Raw genomic sequence first — 18,894 nt, forward strand, 5'->3', positions numbered from 1 at the left:
TTGTTTTAGGAGGGTAGCTGTTGCTTAAGCAGCCCAATCAAACTCTTTCTTGGGTAAAAACAAAATTAAAATGGTGTGAAGAATGGAAAAATGCAGATTTAATAAAGTATTAAACATTTGTGCTGCTATTACATTTTAATTACACAATTACGTATCAGGGTTTATAGGTGGTATTGGGTTTTGATGATTTGAGTTGAAAAAATGCTTCTGCAATATCATATTTTTACTAAAGCAAAAATCACCTAATGAAACAAAATCTGTGTAAATAATGAGAACACAGTTATGTTTAATATCTTTGATATAATTCCATAATATAGTGTAGTTTGAGCCATATAAGAGTTATATTTCAAGCAAAACTTGATTTGTACTTTGATTGTACTTTGATTTTCCCATTTAAGGAAGAGGTATTTATATAATTAAGGTCAGGTTTGGACTCTCAACAATTTGTTACTGCACTCATGTCATCTCCTGCTAATGTTTGGAAGTAGTTAGATGTCATATCGTTAACAGAATCTGACAGAATTTTCTCATATTTCTTCAATGTACTTGGTTTGATAATGGCTTACTGCAGTTCTGACCTAACAAAATCTTTTTTTTTCTTTCTCATGCTTTAGGTAGTGGTGCCACAGCTGTGGTGCAGGCAGCACTTTGCAAACCCAGACAGGAGCGTGTGGCGATAAAGAGAATTAACTTGGAGAAATGCCAGACGAGTATGGATGAGTTGCTGGTAGGTAAAATTATGAATGTGTTTTTGTCCTTTTCCCTTGTTCCTTGGTGGACATCATCTGGCTGTCCCTGACTCTGTTCATTCATGGGTTCTCACTGTGCTCCTTCTGTTTCTGCAAATATGTATATAATGAAGCAGTGCTAAACATCGTTCAGGGATTAAATCCAATTCTAAGAAGTCTAGTACAAAAAGCTAATTCATTCTGCCATTCAGGTGTTGATGATGTTTAAAACTTTGACAGTACTTTTGTATTACAGCCATGCTCCCTGTGAATAAATCTAGTAGAGTTTCTGATTTACCGTGCTCAGTGCTGTTTTGTCGTTACAGTTATACTGTTAACATGACATGCCATGTTCCTAAATGAGCTGCAAGTCTAAAAGCAGGCCGAACCGAAATTACTCTTGGATATTTTTCTTACTGAGGCGATCCATGGACCTGAGGCATTTTACGCATGCCTCTTGAGGTCCTGCGTAGGAGGTGTTTGCATAATTCTCTCCGAGCGATGTTTTTCTTTTTTTCTGAATGAAGTACTGTGTGGCCTGCCGGTCACAAAAATAGTACTCAAGCTTTCAATTTTATGTTTCTATGTTGAGTACAGGGCAGGATGATTGTTAAATTGGGTGAGGATATAATTTGTGTTGATACTTGCCAATTGAAGCCACCAGCCCTAGGACAGCACTTAATTACTTGCACAGTGTCAAGAATGGGCTGGGTGTGTTTGTCTTGAGGGATCTCGTCTAACCTCTCATACAGCTTGTAGCTGTATGGTGATGTTTTGAATTTTCTATCTGCTAACTGGCCTTTCAACTGGCCTGTTTATCTTCTAGTGCACAAGGATGTCTCAGAGGCTCAGAGGCTGCAGTGTTTGTTTTTAGCTACCCTGCTGGAGATCAGTATGGGAGACAGAAAGTGTGAAAGTGCAGAGTAAGATCAAAAAGGGTGACTGGTAAAAAAAAATAACAGTAGAAAGCAGCGCATTCATGAAGTAGCACACTAATATTTTGCAGATGTTGTACTATGTCATCTAAATGTAACAAGTTAATTTTGAATACAGGTGTATATCACATTAAAATGTTTCTTCTTTTTTAACAGAAAGAAATTCAAGCAATGAGCCAGTGCAACCATCCAAATGTAGTCACTTATTATACATCGTTTGTGGTAAAAGATGAGCTTTGGCTGGTAATGAAACTGCTGAGTGGGGGTATGTTCTTACTGCGGTGGTATTTGTCTTTGGCATATACTCATACCACTGCCTTGTGCAGAGGACAACATTACTCTTGAGTACTTTCACCATGAATCACCATTATAGGCAGACATATTGAATATTTCTGACAATGGTTACTACCTTTTGCCAAGGGAAAATAATCTGTGCCATATATAGGCTTGGCACTAAATATCTTAGTACTTTGTTCTGACCCACTATGGCAAACATTGGAATTGTGAACTTCTGAAATAGCCCCTGGCTGCATAGGTTACACCCTGCAAATTTAAAAGAAATTTGAGATGAAGTCATAGAGGCCCTGGGTATTAACTGTCTCCACAGGCATTGTACGCTGTGACATTTACTGGACCTATGATGTGTAATCCGGTCATCCGGTCATATGTACTTGTCAGTTAATAGGTGATTATGTACATGAGCTCAAGTGTGCTAAAGCGTTAGGGGTTTAGCAGTCAGTGATACATATTATGTACTGTATAAGTCTGTTTACAAAAAATGTAACCATGCTGTTCCTGCATATGGAGTCATTTTTCTAGCAGGTTGTAAAATGGCTGTGAATGGATTTTTCTTTTGGTACTTTGGCTGACTGCCAATTTTTGTTATGAATCAGCCTGTCAGAAACATTACTTAAAGTGGTACTGCTATGTTTCATGAAGGCTAAAGCACAAAGAAACACCTTGTTTTGGGCTTGATGAAACAATTTATAAAGAGCAGCAGTGACTTGTGTTGGTGAAGCAGACCCATTCAGGCCAGTAGTTAGAACAGGATTTACCACAGCAATAAACTGATTATGTTGGCTGACCCAAAAGAGCTATGCTCTGTTGCCACAGTAGGACAACAAACAGGGGCATGAATCTGTAGGTACAGAATTCATCTCTTGATGATGCATTGAATCGGGTAAAATGTGTTACATTTCAAGGGGAGTTCATAGTTATTTATCCAAGACAATAAATATACCCAGTTGGCATCTTTGTTTGTTTTTCAAGTCATGCATATAATTAAGAGATTTGTTTCTTAACATAATTATTATTTCTGTTTGAACCCGATCTTTAGGATCAATGTTGGACATCATAAAATACATATTCAGCAAAGGAGAGCATAAAAATGGAGTCCTAGATGAGCCAATTATAGCAACAATTTTGAAAGAGGTTTTGGAAGGTTTAGACTACCTACATAGAAATGGTCAAATTCACAGGTAAGAATTTTATTAGAGTATTTGTCTTCAATGTCATGGTATTAAAATTGGTGGTCTTCTAACTACACTTTTTTAATAGATTAAGTAAACTATTAAAAGAGTTATTTAACTACAATTAAAATAGATTACAATTAAAAAGTTCCAATTCCTTTGACCTTTACTTAATAAATATACTGTATATATTTCTGTGACTGGTGTTCAAAACTTTGTTGTTACCAATTCAAAGCTTAAGGACTTTCCTAGTTCTTCATTTTGGTTTAATATAAAAACTTATTTTTCACTTATTTATCCCAGGAGCTTTTTAATATTTCTATTGTGTTCATTGGCTTGTGACAACAGTTAAAAATATATGAAGGAAATTACTGTAATTTAACACCATTCATGTAGTATCCTGGAAATGAAAGAAGGCTAACTCTTTCTTTTTCATGTAACCATAGAGATGTAAAAGCTGGAAATATTCTCCTGGGAGAAGATGGTTCTGTGCAAATAGCAGGTCTGTCACGTTGAACTGAGCAGTAACTGGTACAGAATTATCTAAATTCTCTTTTGTATAATAATGTTAAATTATCTTTGCATTTCAATGTTGATCACCTTAATAGCTGGATGTATTGTCTAAAAATGTGAATATACCCTTTCAAATGCCACAAAATGGAGCATCACTGGAGGGGGAAAATACAGTGACACTGGAGTGCTTATTCAACAATTAAAGGCACACATGTATCACAGAATAATTTAATAAATATTGAAAATCTACATTGTTTTTAAGAACATACGGTAGAGCATAAATAAAGTGGTACATTTCTTTTGATACTCAGAATGCTCTGGTGAGTATGAACAGTTAGGACAGTTTATTTTATAGCCCCTGAAAAAATAAATGACCAATGTGTTTTTCTTGCATCCTTTATTTAAAATATGGAAACACTCTTAACACAGTGGTTTTCTAAACTCTGAATGTGTTAAGTTCAGTGTCCTGGCTAGACTTTGCATTGCATTATCGAGTACTCTATATAACAGCTTTCTCTTGCTAGAATCTAATCTGTATTTTGTTTTGTGCTGTCGGTGTCCTTTGCCTATTTAGTGTACAGAAAAGCATGGAAAACTGTTTTAAAAGGATCATAGCCACGTGACCTTACAGCATGAATACAGTTTTGCTTAACGAATACAGTACAGTAGCTTTTTCCCATATGTTATATGCTGGTGTATGAAGCTCTATTTTAGTGCGCATGATGTGTCCTCTGATTCTGGTGTACTTTAATTTCCTTGTTGATCATTTCTACAATACTGCAGTAAATACCATTTATCATGTTATTCTCTAACAGTACAACTTACATCTTTCTGAAAACTTCCTCAGCACCAAGGAAATGCCATAAATTATATCACCTACCTATCAGTGTGTCTTGTTTGGAATCATGACACAATGATGTTTCATTCTTGCTTTCACAACACACTGTATATAGTTGTTATTCTTCTGAGAGATCAGTGTAAAGCTTATAATGTTGTTTTCAAGACCTGCATACTGTATCATTCCCCAGTCTTTTTTATCCACTACTAATATGACTTTATAAAGTGTTGCCTTCTTTTTTTTTAATGTACTACTATATCTGCTTGTGTGATTCCCCCCCTCCCCCGAATTTAAAATTCTATCAATCTGTGGGTAAATTAAAAGGACCTTTTTTCAGAATTAAGAGGTGGGGGAGGAATCAGTTGAGATGATATTTTTACCTTATAGATTTTGGCGTCAGTGCATTCTTAGCAACAGGAGGAGATGTTACAAGGAACAAAGTTCGGAAAACCTTTGTTGGAACTCCCTGTTGGATGGCACCAGAGGTTATGGAACAGGTGAGATAGTACTGCTACCCTTAGTCAAAATAGTAATCCAGATTAAACATGAAGAGCTTCAGAAATAAATATGATTTTTTTGCATGTGTGTGTTCACACAGGTACGAGGCTATGACTTCAAAGCTGACATTTGGAGCTTTGGGATTACAGCTATTGAATTAGCAACAGGGGCTGCACCCTATCACAGATATCCACCTATGAAGGTACGAGGACTACCTTTAATATGCTTAACTTTAAAACTAACTTTAATATGTCTCTGCATGCTTTAATGTTCTTGGTGACAGTTCAAGACTGGTTATCTTGTTGCTTTGTTGAAAAAATGCATGTGTGATGATCCTTTGTTTTATCCTCTTGCTTTTCAGGTTTTAATGTTAACATTACAAAATGATCCCCCTACTTTAGAAACAGGCGTGGAGGACAAAGAAATGTTAAAAAAGTACGGCAAATCCTTTAGAAAACTAATAACACTGTGCCTTCAGAAGGACCCTACAAAGAGGTTTGCAGTTTACATAACTTTACCTATCAAACGATGTTGAGTATTTGATTGACCGGGATACTTATGTGGTTAAATGGGCATTTAATCTATGCTTCATCTGTGAGTTACACAAATGAATCTTGTATTTAAGAAATGTACCTGCTTGTTGATATAACATGGAGTGAACAGTCAGATAAAGAGTCTTTAAGAGAGTGCTGCATTTGATTTACTGAAATGAACCTCCTGTACATGTTTGCATGGCTGCAGCTATGAGTCACAGTGTCAAATACAGAAGAAATTATATAGCTGTACTTAATGGTAAGGTGAAATAATGTACGCAGGGTATTACATATGAGTTAATTAATATTCATAACAGCCTTATTTACCAGCTTTACAAAATAACAAACTTGTTTTTGTCTGTTATCTAAAAAAACTATTACTTAAACTTAAAAAAATTATGTATACTTTATAATAGTATATAAGATACGTTTTGGCCATATTGAAACTGTTAAAATACTGTCAACTAAGAAAGTGTTTATTTGACAACATTCCCCTGGCTACTCATTTTTTATATTTACTGGTATCTGTTTCTCTGCATACCACTTACTGTGTTAACAAATACATAAATTGGTAAAATAACCAGACTTCCCTGAAAAATGCAGAAATATGACCTACTTCTTTCCTCTAGGTTTGTGCTCTGAAATACAAGTGGCATATTACTTGCAAATCTCAAAGTCTGGAGTTGAGTGTTTGAAGGCGCTTGCATTTGAATGTCCTTAATGTTTTCCTCTTTTCAGGCCAACAGCTGCAGAGCTTTTGAAATGCAAGTTCTTCCAAAAAGCCAAGGTATCTGTCCATTCTCAGGTAAAATTGTAAAGGTACCGTGTATATCTGTTTTTCACTTTTTTATATTAATCTGGTATGCTTCTTGCTTTTCAGAACAGAGAGTATCTGATTGAAAAGCTGCTACATAAAGCACCGAATATTACCCAAAGAGCCAAAAAGGTAATATTTTAAAAATACTGTTTATGTGGATATTTAAAGTGCTAGCACTTATGCTGCATTTTTTTTCATTATACAGATCTCAAGTCAACAATAGAAGACCTAGGACTAATTTCAGAACCAGTAGAAAAATTTAATACACCTTGGGATGGCATGATCAAACAATCGTCAGTTAAATGTGCAGTTCATTTTTGGGATCTATTTTTTAAAATGTAGTAAACTGACAATTGAGCAACAGTGTGAGAGCTTTCATTAGTCTTGTTAAACACAGTACATTTTGCTTACACCCTCACACATATAGTAAGTCAGTGATAGGTCTTGTAGGGTAATTGGTGAGTAAGACTTTTTGTACGGGTTAGAAAATGACTAAATACTGCTTTTGGACAGTTTGACGTTTTTAGGAAGCTGACTCCTGTGCCTCTGTCATAGCTAAAAATGCTCCTGCTCAGGTACCATGACAGCTTTTAGGAGTCATTGGCCTAGATTTTCCTTGTGGGTAAACTGCCCACTACATAGTAAATTAACTAGATGGACAATCTACCCACAGTGTCCCCACAAGAGAACCTGGTCCGGTTGTCTTCTGTTTCTTTAGTCAGAATCTTTTTAAGGTCTATAACATGTGTTTTACAGCCACTAGGAGTTGTCTTGGAGATGATTTTATTATTTCCAGTAGGTTATGGGCCAGTGAAGTCACCTAGATGAGTGGACTTAAATCAGTATTTCGCATTTTGAGTGAATACCCAGCTGCTGCTCAGGGCCTGTACATTTCCCACTTCTAGTGGTCCTCTGATGTGTGCATGGACATGACAGCAGGCTTTGCATGGGTGTGGGTTCTTTGCCTGGTCTGGTAAGTGGAAGCCAGTTGTTTCAGTTTTGAATATGAAAAGGCTGGTTTAGCCCGCTGCCAAAAGATGTAGGACCAGGCACCTCAGACAGTTCTAAATTTCTGTTTGAAGAGTGAAAGTCAGTTTAACCTCAGACAGTGGCGGTTGTGTATGATTAATAGCAGGCAAACCAAAACAAGAACCTGCTGTGAATTGTACCTTCACTGAGGGGCGGTGATAGAGGGGTGATATTGTGGTTCACTTTGTGTGTATCTGGTGAAAGTCCTGTTTATGTGATTGTATTGTTTATTCTGTTTTGTGGCTTCAAGCCTCAATGCATGACTCCAATGCCAACAATTTGTTCAGAAAGCAATGAAAGTGAATTTGGAATACATTTTAATTCCAAGGTAATTTTTTACTCTTCATTAAATACACTGGATCCCTTTCGTACATGTTTAATCACAAACACCGTAGAACATCCCTTTAGCGAATTCATTATGAAATAAAAGTTTGAATAATTTTGGGCATGGTTTGTAACATGTTTCCATGCTAATTAAAAATAAAGTGGAGTAAAAGCATTGCTAGAAAAACAAGGGAAGCATAAAAAGCAAAATGCCACTTACATTAAATCTCATATGGAATTGGTTTATGATGATAAACCATCTTGATGTCAGGATTTCAAAGGCCAGAACGGCTGACTCGATTTATTTCTATGAGGATGTGGGAAGGACAAGTAGGGGAAGTTTAATGAGAAAAATAAAGTTCTACCAACAAGTAAGGGGTTTCCCTCCAGCTCAGATTTGATTGGGGGGTGTTAATTCCCACCCAAAAATTATCTGTTTGCTTGTTAAGACCTTTTTAGTATCTGTTTCAGGACTTTAACTTCATAAAAATGCCATTCTTCAAGAGCATTGCTCTACCAATTTCGGCAAATTGATTTAGTCTCTCCTTAACTTGTTCACTGATGGTTTACTCTCTCTGTCTAAAAAGCTATTAATCGGTGATTGATTTATAATGAACAGGCACAGATGGGAAGGACAATGTATCAGACACTCCTAGGAAAAAACGTTTTCCCTTTCTTTCCAATTGGCTATGTTTTAGCTCACACCTGAATTGTGGGGATTGGTTCTCGTACTCAGAAACTGCACCCTGGCTGATTCCAGTTATCAATCCCATTAAACTGTTCTAGAGCTGAAAGCTCATTTAAACGTGGTTCAAGAAGAAAATTGAAAACAGTTGGACTGAAATTAGGGACTTGACTGGAACAAAAACCAGAAGACACTTAGTCTCCCAGTGTCTGGGTTGGAAATTGCTGGTGTAAAAAACCCCACTGTGATCTGCCATAGTTGGTGTTTAAACTGAATTAGATTTGACCACTAGGATATAGGATAGCAAATTGTCATGGAATAGGTAGTCCTTTCCCCCTGTCCGAGGGAATCAAAAGATACATTGTACAATACTATATTTATAGTTCTAAAAATAAAAGTCAGTTTCTGAGATGATAGACGGTATTTTAAGATATTCTCCCTCATATCATTAACAATATGTTTAATAATTGAGCAAATTCTGAAAATACATTTTGGATCCATTTGACTTGGACATTATAAGGCTCCATTTCCTTTACATCATCCTTTTCTTGATTGCTTGAACATGTTTGTCATTCATTTGAGAAACGTTTTAGAAACAAATAGTGCCTGCAAGACAAGTTAAAAAGAAAAGTCTTCTTAAATGTTAATGAATTTAGTGCTTTGAAGGTTTGAAAACAATTTAAAATTCTCATGAAGCTGTGTTCAGCTAATTCTTGGCAGTATAGCATTTGTGTGTTAATGCACACCTTTTGGGAATTAAATCTTAATTATAAAAGTGAAAGGATTGTGGTTGCATTGTAATTGAATGTTTAATATTCTAAAGAGATAGACTAAAGTGTACACATTCCAAAGCCTAGCTTTCACAAAGCAGTTCAGCAGAGTTTGCTGTCCTATTTTTTCAATTTCATATTGATTGATACACAGAGCTAACAGATACTGAAAATCTGTATCTGAGTGTCTCTTGCAATTTATTAGGTGAGAAGAGTTAACAAAGGAATGTCAGCTATTGTATCAGACCTCAAGAGATCAGAACATAGTCAGTGTCACTTTCACTATAGTTCTCAGTAGAGTTCTTCTGCCAACATTCATAGTCTTTGCAAGAAAGATCCAACAGCAAAATATACATCCATTTCAAAGAGCAACCTAACCACTAAACTCTGCCCCCTGGCTTCCCTGTCATTCCCTTTGAATGCTGTCTTTTTCCACAGTTTGTGAAAGTTTGAGCTGGTAATCCAGTGCTGTACTATACCTCATGATGATGAAATCAACATATTGATTTTGGTACAGGCAGCTGTGAAATCCATGAGAACAAATTATTGTATTGTATAAGAAGCTGAATTGGCCAAAGGTTAGTTTAAGAGGAGGTCACATGATTTTAAAAATAAACAGAGAAAGTCCCTAATTGTACTACGTGGTGAGCCAAGCTCAAAAGTAGTATGGTTTTCTTGTTTTAGTGATCTGTGTCGATGTAGAAAATGTCTAAATTTTTACTGGTCACATTCAGCTGCATGTAGAGATATGTAAATAAACCAATTTCAATTTCGAAAAGAAGCATTAAGAAGGTGAAAGCCTTTTTGAGTTCTAGACTTGAGTTGGATTTCATCTGTAACTGGGTTTGAAGCATGGTTGTTCTGACTAATGTACAAAGGCACTCTGCAGTTAGCGGTTTTTCTGCTTATTTGCTTTATTCTTCACCAATATATGTGAAAAACCAATATCTTGGATAGGTCAATAGGGGTGATGTGCTTCATTTTCTAAGCAGTCTAAAGCATTTACGAGTAACATACAAGATATTGACAGCCATCATTGCAGGTATTATATGTAATTACAGATGCTGTTGAATCACCTGCAAAACAATCAATATTCTAATTTCCTAAGCCTTTTTTTCCTTTTTCCTGTTTGAAAGTAAGAATTGTTTGCAATCAATTCAACTGACAGGAGCATTTCTACTTTCTTTTTGAGAAGTGGTGTCAGTGCTTAGTGTCCAGCAGAGAGCAGTGTAGTCCTGATTTTGTTTGCTCATAACCTTCATTGTTGTGTTTAGGGACTGTGAATTCAAGATGATCTTATTCAAGAGTCTGATATTCTCCTGCAATAACTTGAAATTCTATGTAACTGAAAGGCAATAACTGGGAAGGAAAACATAAATGCCTTGTAGATCCTCTTTCACTGCACTAAAGCCCTAACCCTTCCTCTGCACAGTATGTGGAATATTGGTATTATTTTTTTCATTTTTTAGATGTTCCCAAAGACAGATCAATAAAAGACATTATAATCTAGTATCTTCTCTTTTCCTTGGAGTGTCACTACATGCAATCTTATAAACACAGTTTTAAAACATTACTATTTTATGACACCTTTGTTTATGCCTTATCTTTACTTAATTAATATTTCCAGCATAATGGAAATACATGCTAGCATTTAACATGTATTCATAATTTAGACAGATAAGGCCACTGTGATCTTTACATCAGTGATATGTCCTTTACTACAGCATTAGATCTTTAAGACCTTAGACACCAAGAAAGTTTTAACTATCATAACTAATGTATGGACAGTGTCAGCCGATTGGAGATGTCATGTACTTGTGTACCTTTCCACATTCTGAAACTTGCTCTTGGATGGTTTTAAGACTATGAAAATACAAGACCAGCTGTGAAATGCCCTACAGCATGAGCCAAGATACATCATTTGAGTCTGGTTAAAACCCATGAGTCCCGCAAGCAGTTCGTACCAATATGAAGCGCCTTCCTTTTTTTACTCTCAGCCTGAAAAACTGCAGGCTAGATTCAGTGATGTGAACTGGCACCTGCTGCAGTTCCCCCAGGGGCACTTTATTTTCATATTTCTGTATCTTTCCTGCAGAAGATTAGAAATGTATGTAGCCTGATACTGTAGTACAAATAACAAGTTTTAAAGGTCCTTGAGATTGAGTCTGTAAGGCCATCTAAAGACAACTGATGCAATTTAGGTTTAATTTAATATTCTGTTTCCAAAACAAAAAGCAAAACCCATAACAAAAGCAATACACAATACCAAATGATTAGGCAGACCAGTCAACATAAAACAGTTGTAAATGAAAGCCTTTGAAGCTTTTAGAACATTATTTTTGTGCAGCTTGTTGTGCTTTCATGTTCCTATTCTCAGTGCTTTTATTAAGAAACCAATGCCTTGCCATCATGGTGTACTGTGCATTTCTTGCTGTGTGTAACGTGCAAGGCGATCAGCTTCCTCTCGGGTGTAAAGAGCTTGCAGGTAATGTGGATGGGAATGGCTCTGATGCTTTTTTGTTTTGCTCAAGGAGCCTGAGCAGAAACCTGGGAAAACAACCTTGGTGCCAGGTTCTGAGAGAGAACACGAGGGCATCAGAAGGGTATTTGTTTTTTGACTTAGCCGTTAGATGCTGGGTGCTTCTATTTAGGCTGCTCCGACGTTGCCTGTTGGAGGTGTCTGTGTTTTTTTTTTTGCATTTAGTGTGTTGCTTGCATGCTTATCGTAGGAATTGCTCCGCCAAGTTTCTCTGAATAGCTGTAATCTCTGCAGAACATGCAGACCTCTGACAAGTAAAACTTGGGCTAGAGTTTTGATGTACATACATATCTTAATATGTATACCTTCCGTGTATATATTATAAATGTATGTATATATGTATTTATATATATGTATGCAACTTTGCTTAGTTTTCCATTTGCATACATTATTTCTGAACTACCACACTGATACCTCTTATAACAATCACCTGTTATTGCTGTATCCGCCTGATTTTAAATGGCCAACTGTGTGTTTTTTCACATCTCAGCTTGCGAGTCCCGTTGGGAGAAAGAGGAGGTGTAGGTAGACTCCTCTGACCCACCAATCTTTTGAGCCTTTCGTTTTTTTAACACGTCACGAGCGCCACAGCCACCGGCTGGCGGTTCAGAGTCCTTTGGAGGGTGGCCACAGGGGTCGCGGTGTCACCGAGGGCCCTGGCCGATCCCAATCCCATCCCAGTTGCCAGTTGCCCACAACTGGTAGAGCGCCACTGCTTGGGGACCCAGTGCCATGATCCAGGCTCGCACCTGTGATGAGGCTTGCAGGATGCCTGAATCTTACCCTTTATTGTATTTTGTAAGATATCTATTCAAGAAAGATTTCCCCTATCCCCGGAGATTGCACAAAAGGAACCATTTCTGGTTGTAGACATCCTGTTTCGGAAATGGATAAAAGTTAATCTTTGGAAAACTGTCTTCTCTTGTAATCACCTAGGTGAGAAGAGTCCCTGGGTCTAGTGGCCATCTCCATAAGACAGAGGATGGAGACTGGGAATGGAGCGATGATGAGATGGATGAAAAAAGTGAAGAAGGAAAGGCAGCATTTAACCAAGGAAGGGTAGGTCCTGTGCTTTTAGGATCATTTTATCCTTCCCGACTGTGGGGCTGCGCTGAGGAGGAAGTATTTGCTTTTTGGATTTTCTGGTTGAATCTCCTGCACTGTGTGATTTAAGTTATGGGGAAATACAATGCAGAGAATGCTTTAACATACAGATGTTTTGGCATGCTTTCCTCACATGCTTCCCTGCCTGTGTTAACCATTTAATGTCACCATCTGCTAATGGCAAAACGTTACTTATCTTATTCAAGGGAGAAAACGATTGCCAGAATAGGTGGGAAAGATTTTGGAAATCTCTGGAAGGCCTAGGTGAGAAAGAGTTAGCAGATGCTTGACTGGCAATATCAAAGATGAAGAATGTCTTTGGTATATGTAACTGAAAAAAATCAGCTTTTACACAGACAGTAAAAAAGGCAAGCGTCTTCACTGTGAATAAGCTGACGATTCACTAAGTGTTTCTAAGTTGTCTGTGCCAACTTGTTTTTTACGTGGTTTGCTTTATATCCATTTCTGATGATTTTGCAGTTGCTAACACTTCTGATTACTTCCCTTGGCGTAAAGAAATTCATTAGACCATGCCTAACTGTATTATTGGCTTGTTTGTTGTAGTTTGAGGAATTCATCTTTTAATGTTATTTTTCAGTCCCGAAGAGTACAGCAACAAAACGAAGCCGTAAGTAACTTATGTAAATGCATGTTCTGTCATTCTAAAGTCACCTCTTCCAATAATATGGTCTTCTGATGAGTGTTATCAACTGTGTATGTTTAAGAAGCGTTTAAACTACATTTCAAGGTAAAGATAACAGCTACATGTCATTATGTTAACCTCATCATTTTAATGACAAAATGTTCATGACAGTAAAAGAAAAACACATTTTGTGGGTTGGTCTTACTGTTACATGGCATTAGGACTGTAGATGAACCTTGCTTAAAGGTGTAGATGAACCTTGCTTAAAACATTTGTTTCAGGAACGCATTATATGCTTTTTGTTCTGTGAGATGATGTTATACTTAGCTTGGGTTTGACCCGTAAAATATCAGATTTATTAATCTGTTTGCAGATTTCATCAGTTACACAAGAATATGCTTAGTGTGGCCTTCTCATAAATATTTATGTCAGCACTTACAGTGTTCTTTCCTTATTAACTTATTCTTGTTCTCAGCCTTGTTATGACAACCTCCTCATTTTCAATTGTAAACTGAGCCTACAAATTAGGAATTAATATGCCATAACTTGATTTTGACTGAAACAAGGGCCTTTAGAGGAATTTCATCATGCCAGGGAAGAGGCCCTAATCCATTTTGTTTATTTTTTGTGAAGCTTATGGAGAAGCAGATGTGAATGGTATTGTTAATATTTTTTTTTTCAGAATGAAGTGAACGCCAATAACATTCCCATTGGAGGACTGTCAATTCAGCACCCCCAGGTGTGTTTCAGAATTTAATAAATGACAGTTTTTTCATGATTTGGTGGGTTACTTTCTGATGTTTTAGTCTATCAAGATTTTGATACTTTATTGATAGCATTTTGATATTGGCTTCCAATAAAGGATTTAAACTGTAATTGTAACTGTAAACTGTATCCTGGAAAAGATTATTAATTCTAAACGACAGTTCTAATAAAGATCAAGCTTTTCCTTGAGCTTTCAAAATATGAACATGGACTGGGTCGTATTTTAATCAGATTGTTCTTTTTTGGCATGCATTCCTTAAGTGCAGGCATTCCTGTATTTAAATGCATGAAGATTTTATAGCTTTATAGTTTTCTGAAAATTGATGGTCATTTCTTCCTTAGTGTCACTACCAGTGTCATTTGCAGCATTTATCCTACTTTTATTTACAGAACAAAGAATGCACTACTTCCCGCACTTTTATTACATAATTTGTCAGCATATTACTAAGATTTTCAGGTCTACCAAATGGCAGATCTCCCCTTACTCATCCCAAGAATACTGCATTTACTCTTGAAGCAAGGAAAATAAACATTAAATATTTACCATCTCCCTGATGTCACCCCACATACAGATGGCCTTAACATGGGTGCAGCTGTTCTGACGTTATTTTCAGAAGATGATGAACATCATTTCTGCAAATAGAACAATATTTTTGCAGTGTGTACAAAGTCTTGACAGAGTAAATGCATCTCTGATAACATTCTAAACACAAAATAGAACTGACACAGGCAAATATACTGCACATATAAATAGCCGCATGTTGCAGGCATGCAAGTAATAGGGTACAAATAGAAAATTGCCCAATTTTATGAGTGGTCGTTGTAAAATGTCAACCTTTATCTACAGTTATCCTTTGCATCACAAACTGGGCTTGTGAGTGGCTTAGCTGGCAAAGGCACTTGCCCGAGTACAGGTTGAGCTGTGATCTAGACATTGGCGTCGCGGGTTCGAGCCTGGGCTGTGTCATTAGCAGATGATGGCCTGCATTCCCCGAGTGGTGGAGCACAATTAACCTAGCACTATAGAGGGTAGGAAGGAATTAGTCAGGCTAATTAGGCTCTCTCCGCTCCCTGTGAAACATCACAGATGGCAACTTCCTGGGTGCCTCCAGTGCAGGACTGCATAGCCAGTGACATGTTAAAAAACTACTTGGAGGTAGGCTGGTGGGAGGAGCCATCTGGATTTCCCGTGTGTGCACACAGGGTTTGTAGCCATGACTTAAATCATGAAAGCAATGGTGATTCCAAAATAATAGGGATTGGACGGTTGGGACAAAAATGTTCCAAAAAAAAAGACACAAATTTCTGTAATGCTGGTCGGTATTTGAACTGAATATCTGTCTGGCTGTCTCTGTTGAACTTTCAGGAAATTGACGGAAAACCCTTTCATATTTAAATAAGACACCTAGTTGAGAACATTAGAAAATGCCTGCTAAGGAACTCTTTTTGTTTTTTGAAGGTTCAACCTTATGAACATTCCCCGTACATTCAAGGCCAAACTGCTGTAAATATGGTCCTTCGGCTAAGGTAAGAGCAGTAGCACTTCAGGTAGAGCTTCATTTCATCAGCTGAGTAAATGCAATTAGAAAGAAATATCCAGTTGAGTCTAACACTGTGACCTAATTGCCGTTTGCCTTACTAATGAGCAGGTGTCACTTTCATAAAGATATTTTTTTTCCTTAATTTCACTGAAGATTCGTATCATGGGGAGTATCTCTAATGAGCTGAAGTTCACACTTCAGTGCTCATTTTCAGCGCAGGAGAACTTGAATTGGGAAGACTGTGTGGGAACAGGTTTATATTTCCATATTTGCTGACCCTGGATCATGTTAATTTCTTTGGTCTACCCCTGGTGGGATATATCTGTCAGTTTCCTTAGACACATCTTTAGTAGATCAAACCTCTTGCGGTTGTACAGTCACGCCTTTAAAGGAAAATGAACTATTATAGGGCTGCAGCCAATAATAATACAATCCCCAAATCCTTCGTGTTTATGTGGTATTCAATTAGTTTTATGTTAGCTCACATTGGAGGGTTGTTAAACTGAATACACATCACCCTGTAGTAATTGGCAGTTGGTACATTTGGTCTGTTCTCATGCACCATCAAAGTATAAAAAGCTCCTAGTTTGAATATTGATTTTCCCTGTGTAGTTTGCTTGCTGTCTTCATGTGGACTCCCTCTGGGTACATTGTTTTAGTCTTGTGCACTCCCCTGTGTGTGTTATCCTGCCTCGTAACTGGCTTAGTCTGGGGCTCAGCACAGCCCTCTCCCTTTTTTAATTTCCCCTTCCAGAAGTGTCTTTCTATACATCTTCTTCCATACTGGAATAAACCTTTTATGCTGTGGGAGTTTGATTATTAAGGCACCATGCAAAACAAAATTTCCACAAACCCATCAATCACAAATTATAGAGTCAGTGGTAGAAGCAAGAAGTCTCTGATACAGACCTACTATCAGACACTAGGGCTGTTACTTGGGATTGATGGATTGTGTCAAAGTTTTGATGTAATATCATTCTAAACCTGATTTTTTTCTACTTAAAAGAAAATATTATTGCAGACCCCAAACAGTATAATTTTGGGGTCTGCAATACCCTAAGATTTGCAATTTTCCTAAAAACAAAACAAAAGTTGTATTACATTTATTGACTAAACACTTCTGGCTTTGATTTTGTCCAATGTTTTTGCAGAGCAAAAGAGTGCAGTATTTCCCTTACCATTATAAACATACATAATTGCCAAAGACAGCAGGATGTTAAGGATTATTAATTAAAGGCTTTTTTTCTTTTCTGCTGCTGGGAAGAGGTGCTGGAGTTACAACTCAGTAGTCCCTTTTGCATGCGCCATTGGCTCATTTAATTTGCGGGCCCATTTCTGCCTAGGCAAGTACTTGTAACTTATAACATGGACAACATGGAACTGCTTTACTCAGAATTGACTTTTTTAGAATTTTCACAACCAGTTTGAAATAAAGTTTTACCAGAAAAAGGAGGATTTAAAGACCAAGAAAAAATGTCCCCTTCTTTATTAAAAGAAGTTAATAATGTTAACAATATTGTAAAAAACTGCATCTTACTGCTTTCTTTAGTTGCAGTTATACTAACATTAATTAATGTTGGAAAATATTTATGAGACTAAAAACTCACAGCATATCGCAAGTCAGCTTGATCTGGGTTACATGATATGAAGTACTGTAGTTCTTGAATCATGCATTCTAACATGCCCCATACCTGCATAAGGCTGTAGACAATACAGTGTACAGTATGCCTATTTTAAAACAAGTTAATGTACTCTTCCTGTTATGTTATGGGCCACACATAGCTTTAATGTGTCAGTGCAGCAACATTTTTATTAAATAAAATAATGTGTTGTACAAGGGCATTTTATGGGCAGACAAATATTGTTTGGAAGGAGCTGTATGAATTTATTACATTACATTTAGATCTTCACTGCATGCAGACTATGTGCTAACAGATTTTAAACTCCTTGCGTGATAGACTAGGCTAGCTTTGTGGTTTTGAATTTAAAAATATATGCAAATAGTTATAAACCTCTAGAATCTAGGAATCCTACAGCACAGACAATAGAGCATTTTTAGGAGACTTGCAGCCGGCTGATTTATATTTCGAAAACTAAGGATGAGTCTTCCTGGGAAAGGAGCTCTGGGGTGTTGAGATAACTGCTGTCTTTGAGCCTGTATCTTCAGGCTTTTCTTCATGGCACACAGAGCCCAGAAATTATTGGAATTTAGGGACTGATTTGTGAATGTTGTAATTATTGTGATGCAATGTAAATAAATGGGCTTATCTCTTAAAACCATATTTTGAAGTTTCCAGGTTTCAGTAGTCAAAGGCAACATAACATTTAGATATTCTTATGTACTTGCATTTGTTTCTAAATGTATACGTACGCTTAGATAAACCTAAACATAGTTAGGGAGTACAAAAGTATCACTGCTGAATTAAACCAATTATATCTCTGCTCTTAAATTGTCACTTTTTACAGTTTGAGGATAGCCTTTGGTAAGTTATGCACCATCTAGCTTTCAAAGGAATGGTATAATTACTGGAGCTATTCTTAGGAGATCTGGCTTAATTCTGTCACGTCTGAAAAAGAAATGTACTACAGTTGGTACAGTTATCTCTAGTATATTTTATATAAAATGTGGTTTAGATTTGTGTTGGATCTGTAATTTGTGTAGGACTTTCCAATAATAGAGACCTGAATACAACTCAGTGTTGTGACAAAGATTTACTACTCGCTATAGTTAGTGCCTAGAACACCCAGAAAATATTTACTGATGATAGGAGAGTCAAGATGGTGTTAAACATAACCTGTGAACATACAGTGCCCTCCATAAGTATTGAGACAAAAGTAAATGCCCTCCATAAGTGAAGTCAAAATTGCTATTTCTGTTGTATACAAAAGAATTTTAGATGAAAAGATGTTTATGAGGATTAAATGCAGAATCTCTCTTTAATTTTAAGGTATTTCTGTGCATATATGCTTTGAACATTTTAGAATTACACCACTTTTTGTGTTCCATTCCCCTACATTACTATATTAAAGCCTACATTCACATTGTATCGGAACTCATTACCACGTCAAGATGATCTCAGCATGGTGTGGTACACTGCCCAAAGAATGTGTGGGAAAATTCATTACATTGAGAATAAAAGGGATTGGTAGACACAGATCTTCT

General features: G+C 36.8%; 1 protein-coding gene across 2 annotated transcripts in view; it reads left to right on the forward strand.

The window, feature by feature from the left end:
- Positions 1 to 18,894, forward strand: part of stk39 (serine threonine kinase 39) — a 36,879-nt gene that overhangs the window by 3,979 nt on the left and 14,006 nt on the right. The window contains exons 2-15 of one of the 2 annotated variants that reach the window (XM_088931126.1): positions 615 to 727; positions 1,820 to 1,928; positions 3,000 to 3,141; positions 3,579 to 3,634; positions 4,871 to 4,980; positions 5,082 to 5,183; positions 5,343 to 5,476; positions 6,253 to 6,301; positions 6,395 to 6,460; positions 11,671 to 11,742; positions 12,615 to 12,737; positions 13,381 to 13,410; positions 14,108 to 14,164; positions 15,650 to 15,717. In XM_088931126.1, coding sequence (XP_088787252.1) covers positions 615 to 727; positions 1,820 to 1,928; positions 3,000 to 3,141; positions 3,579 to 3,634; positions 4,871 to 4,980; positions 5,082 to 5,183; positions 5,343 to 5,476; positions 6,253 to 6,301; positions 6,395 to 6,460; positions 11,671 to 11,742; positions 12,615 to 12,737; positions 13,381 to 13,410; positions 14,108 to 14,164; positions 15,650 to 15,717 — 1,231 coding nt within the window. The remainder of the gene's footprint in view (positions 1 to 614; positions 728 to 1,819; positions 1,929 to 2,999; positions 3,142 to 3,578; positions 3,635 to 4,870; positions 4,981 to 5,081; positions 5,184 to 5,342; positions 5,477 to 6,252; positions 6,302 to 6,394; positions 6,461 to 11,670; positions 11,743 to 12,614; positions 12,738 to 13,380; positions 13,411 to 14,107; positions 14,165 to 15,649; positions 15,718 to 18,894) is intronic. The other variant, XM_088931127.1, reaches the window with a different exon arrangement.

Source organism: Atractosteus spatula, chromosome 13, assembly GCF_055471065.1.
Source record: "Atractosteus spatula isolate fAtrSpa1 chromosome 13, fAtrSpa1.hap1, whole genome shotgun sequence".
NCBI lineage: Eukaryota > Metazoa > Chordata > Actinopteri > Semionotiformes > Lepisosteidae > Atractosteus > Atractosteus spatula.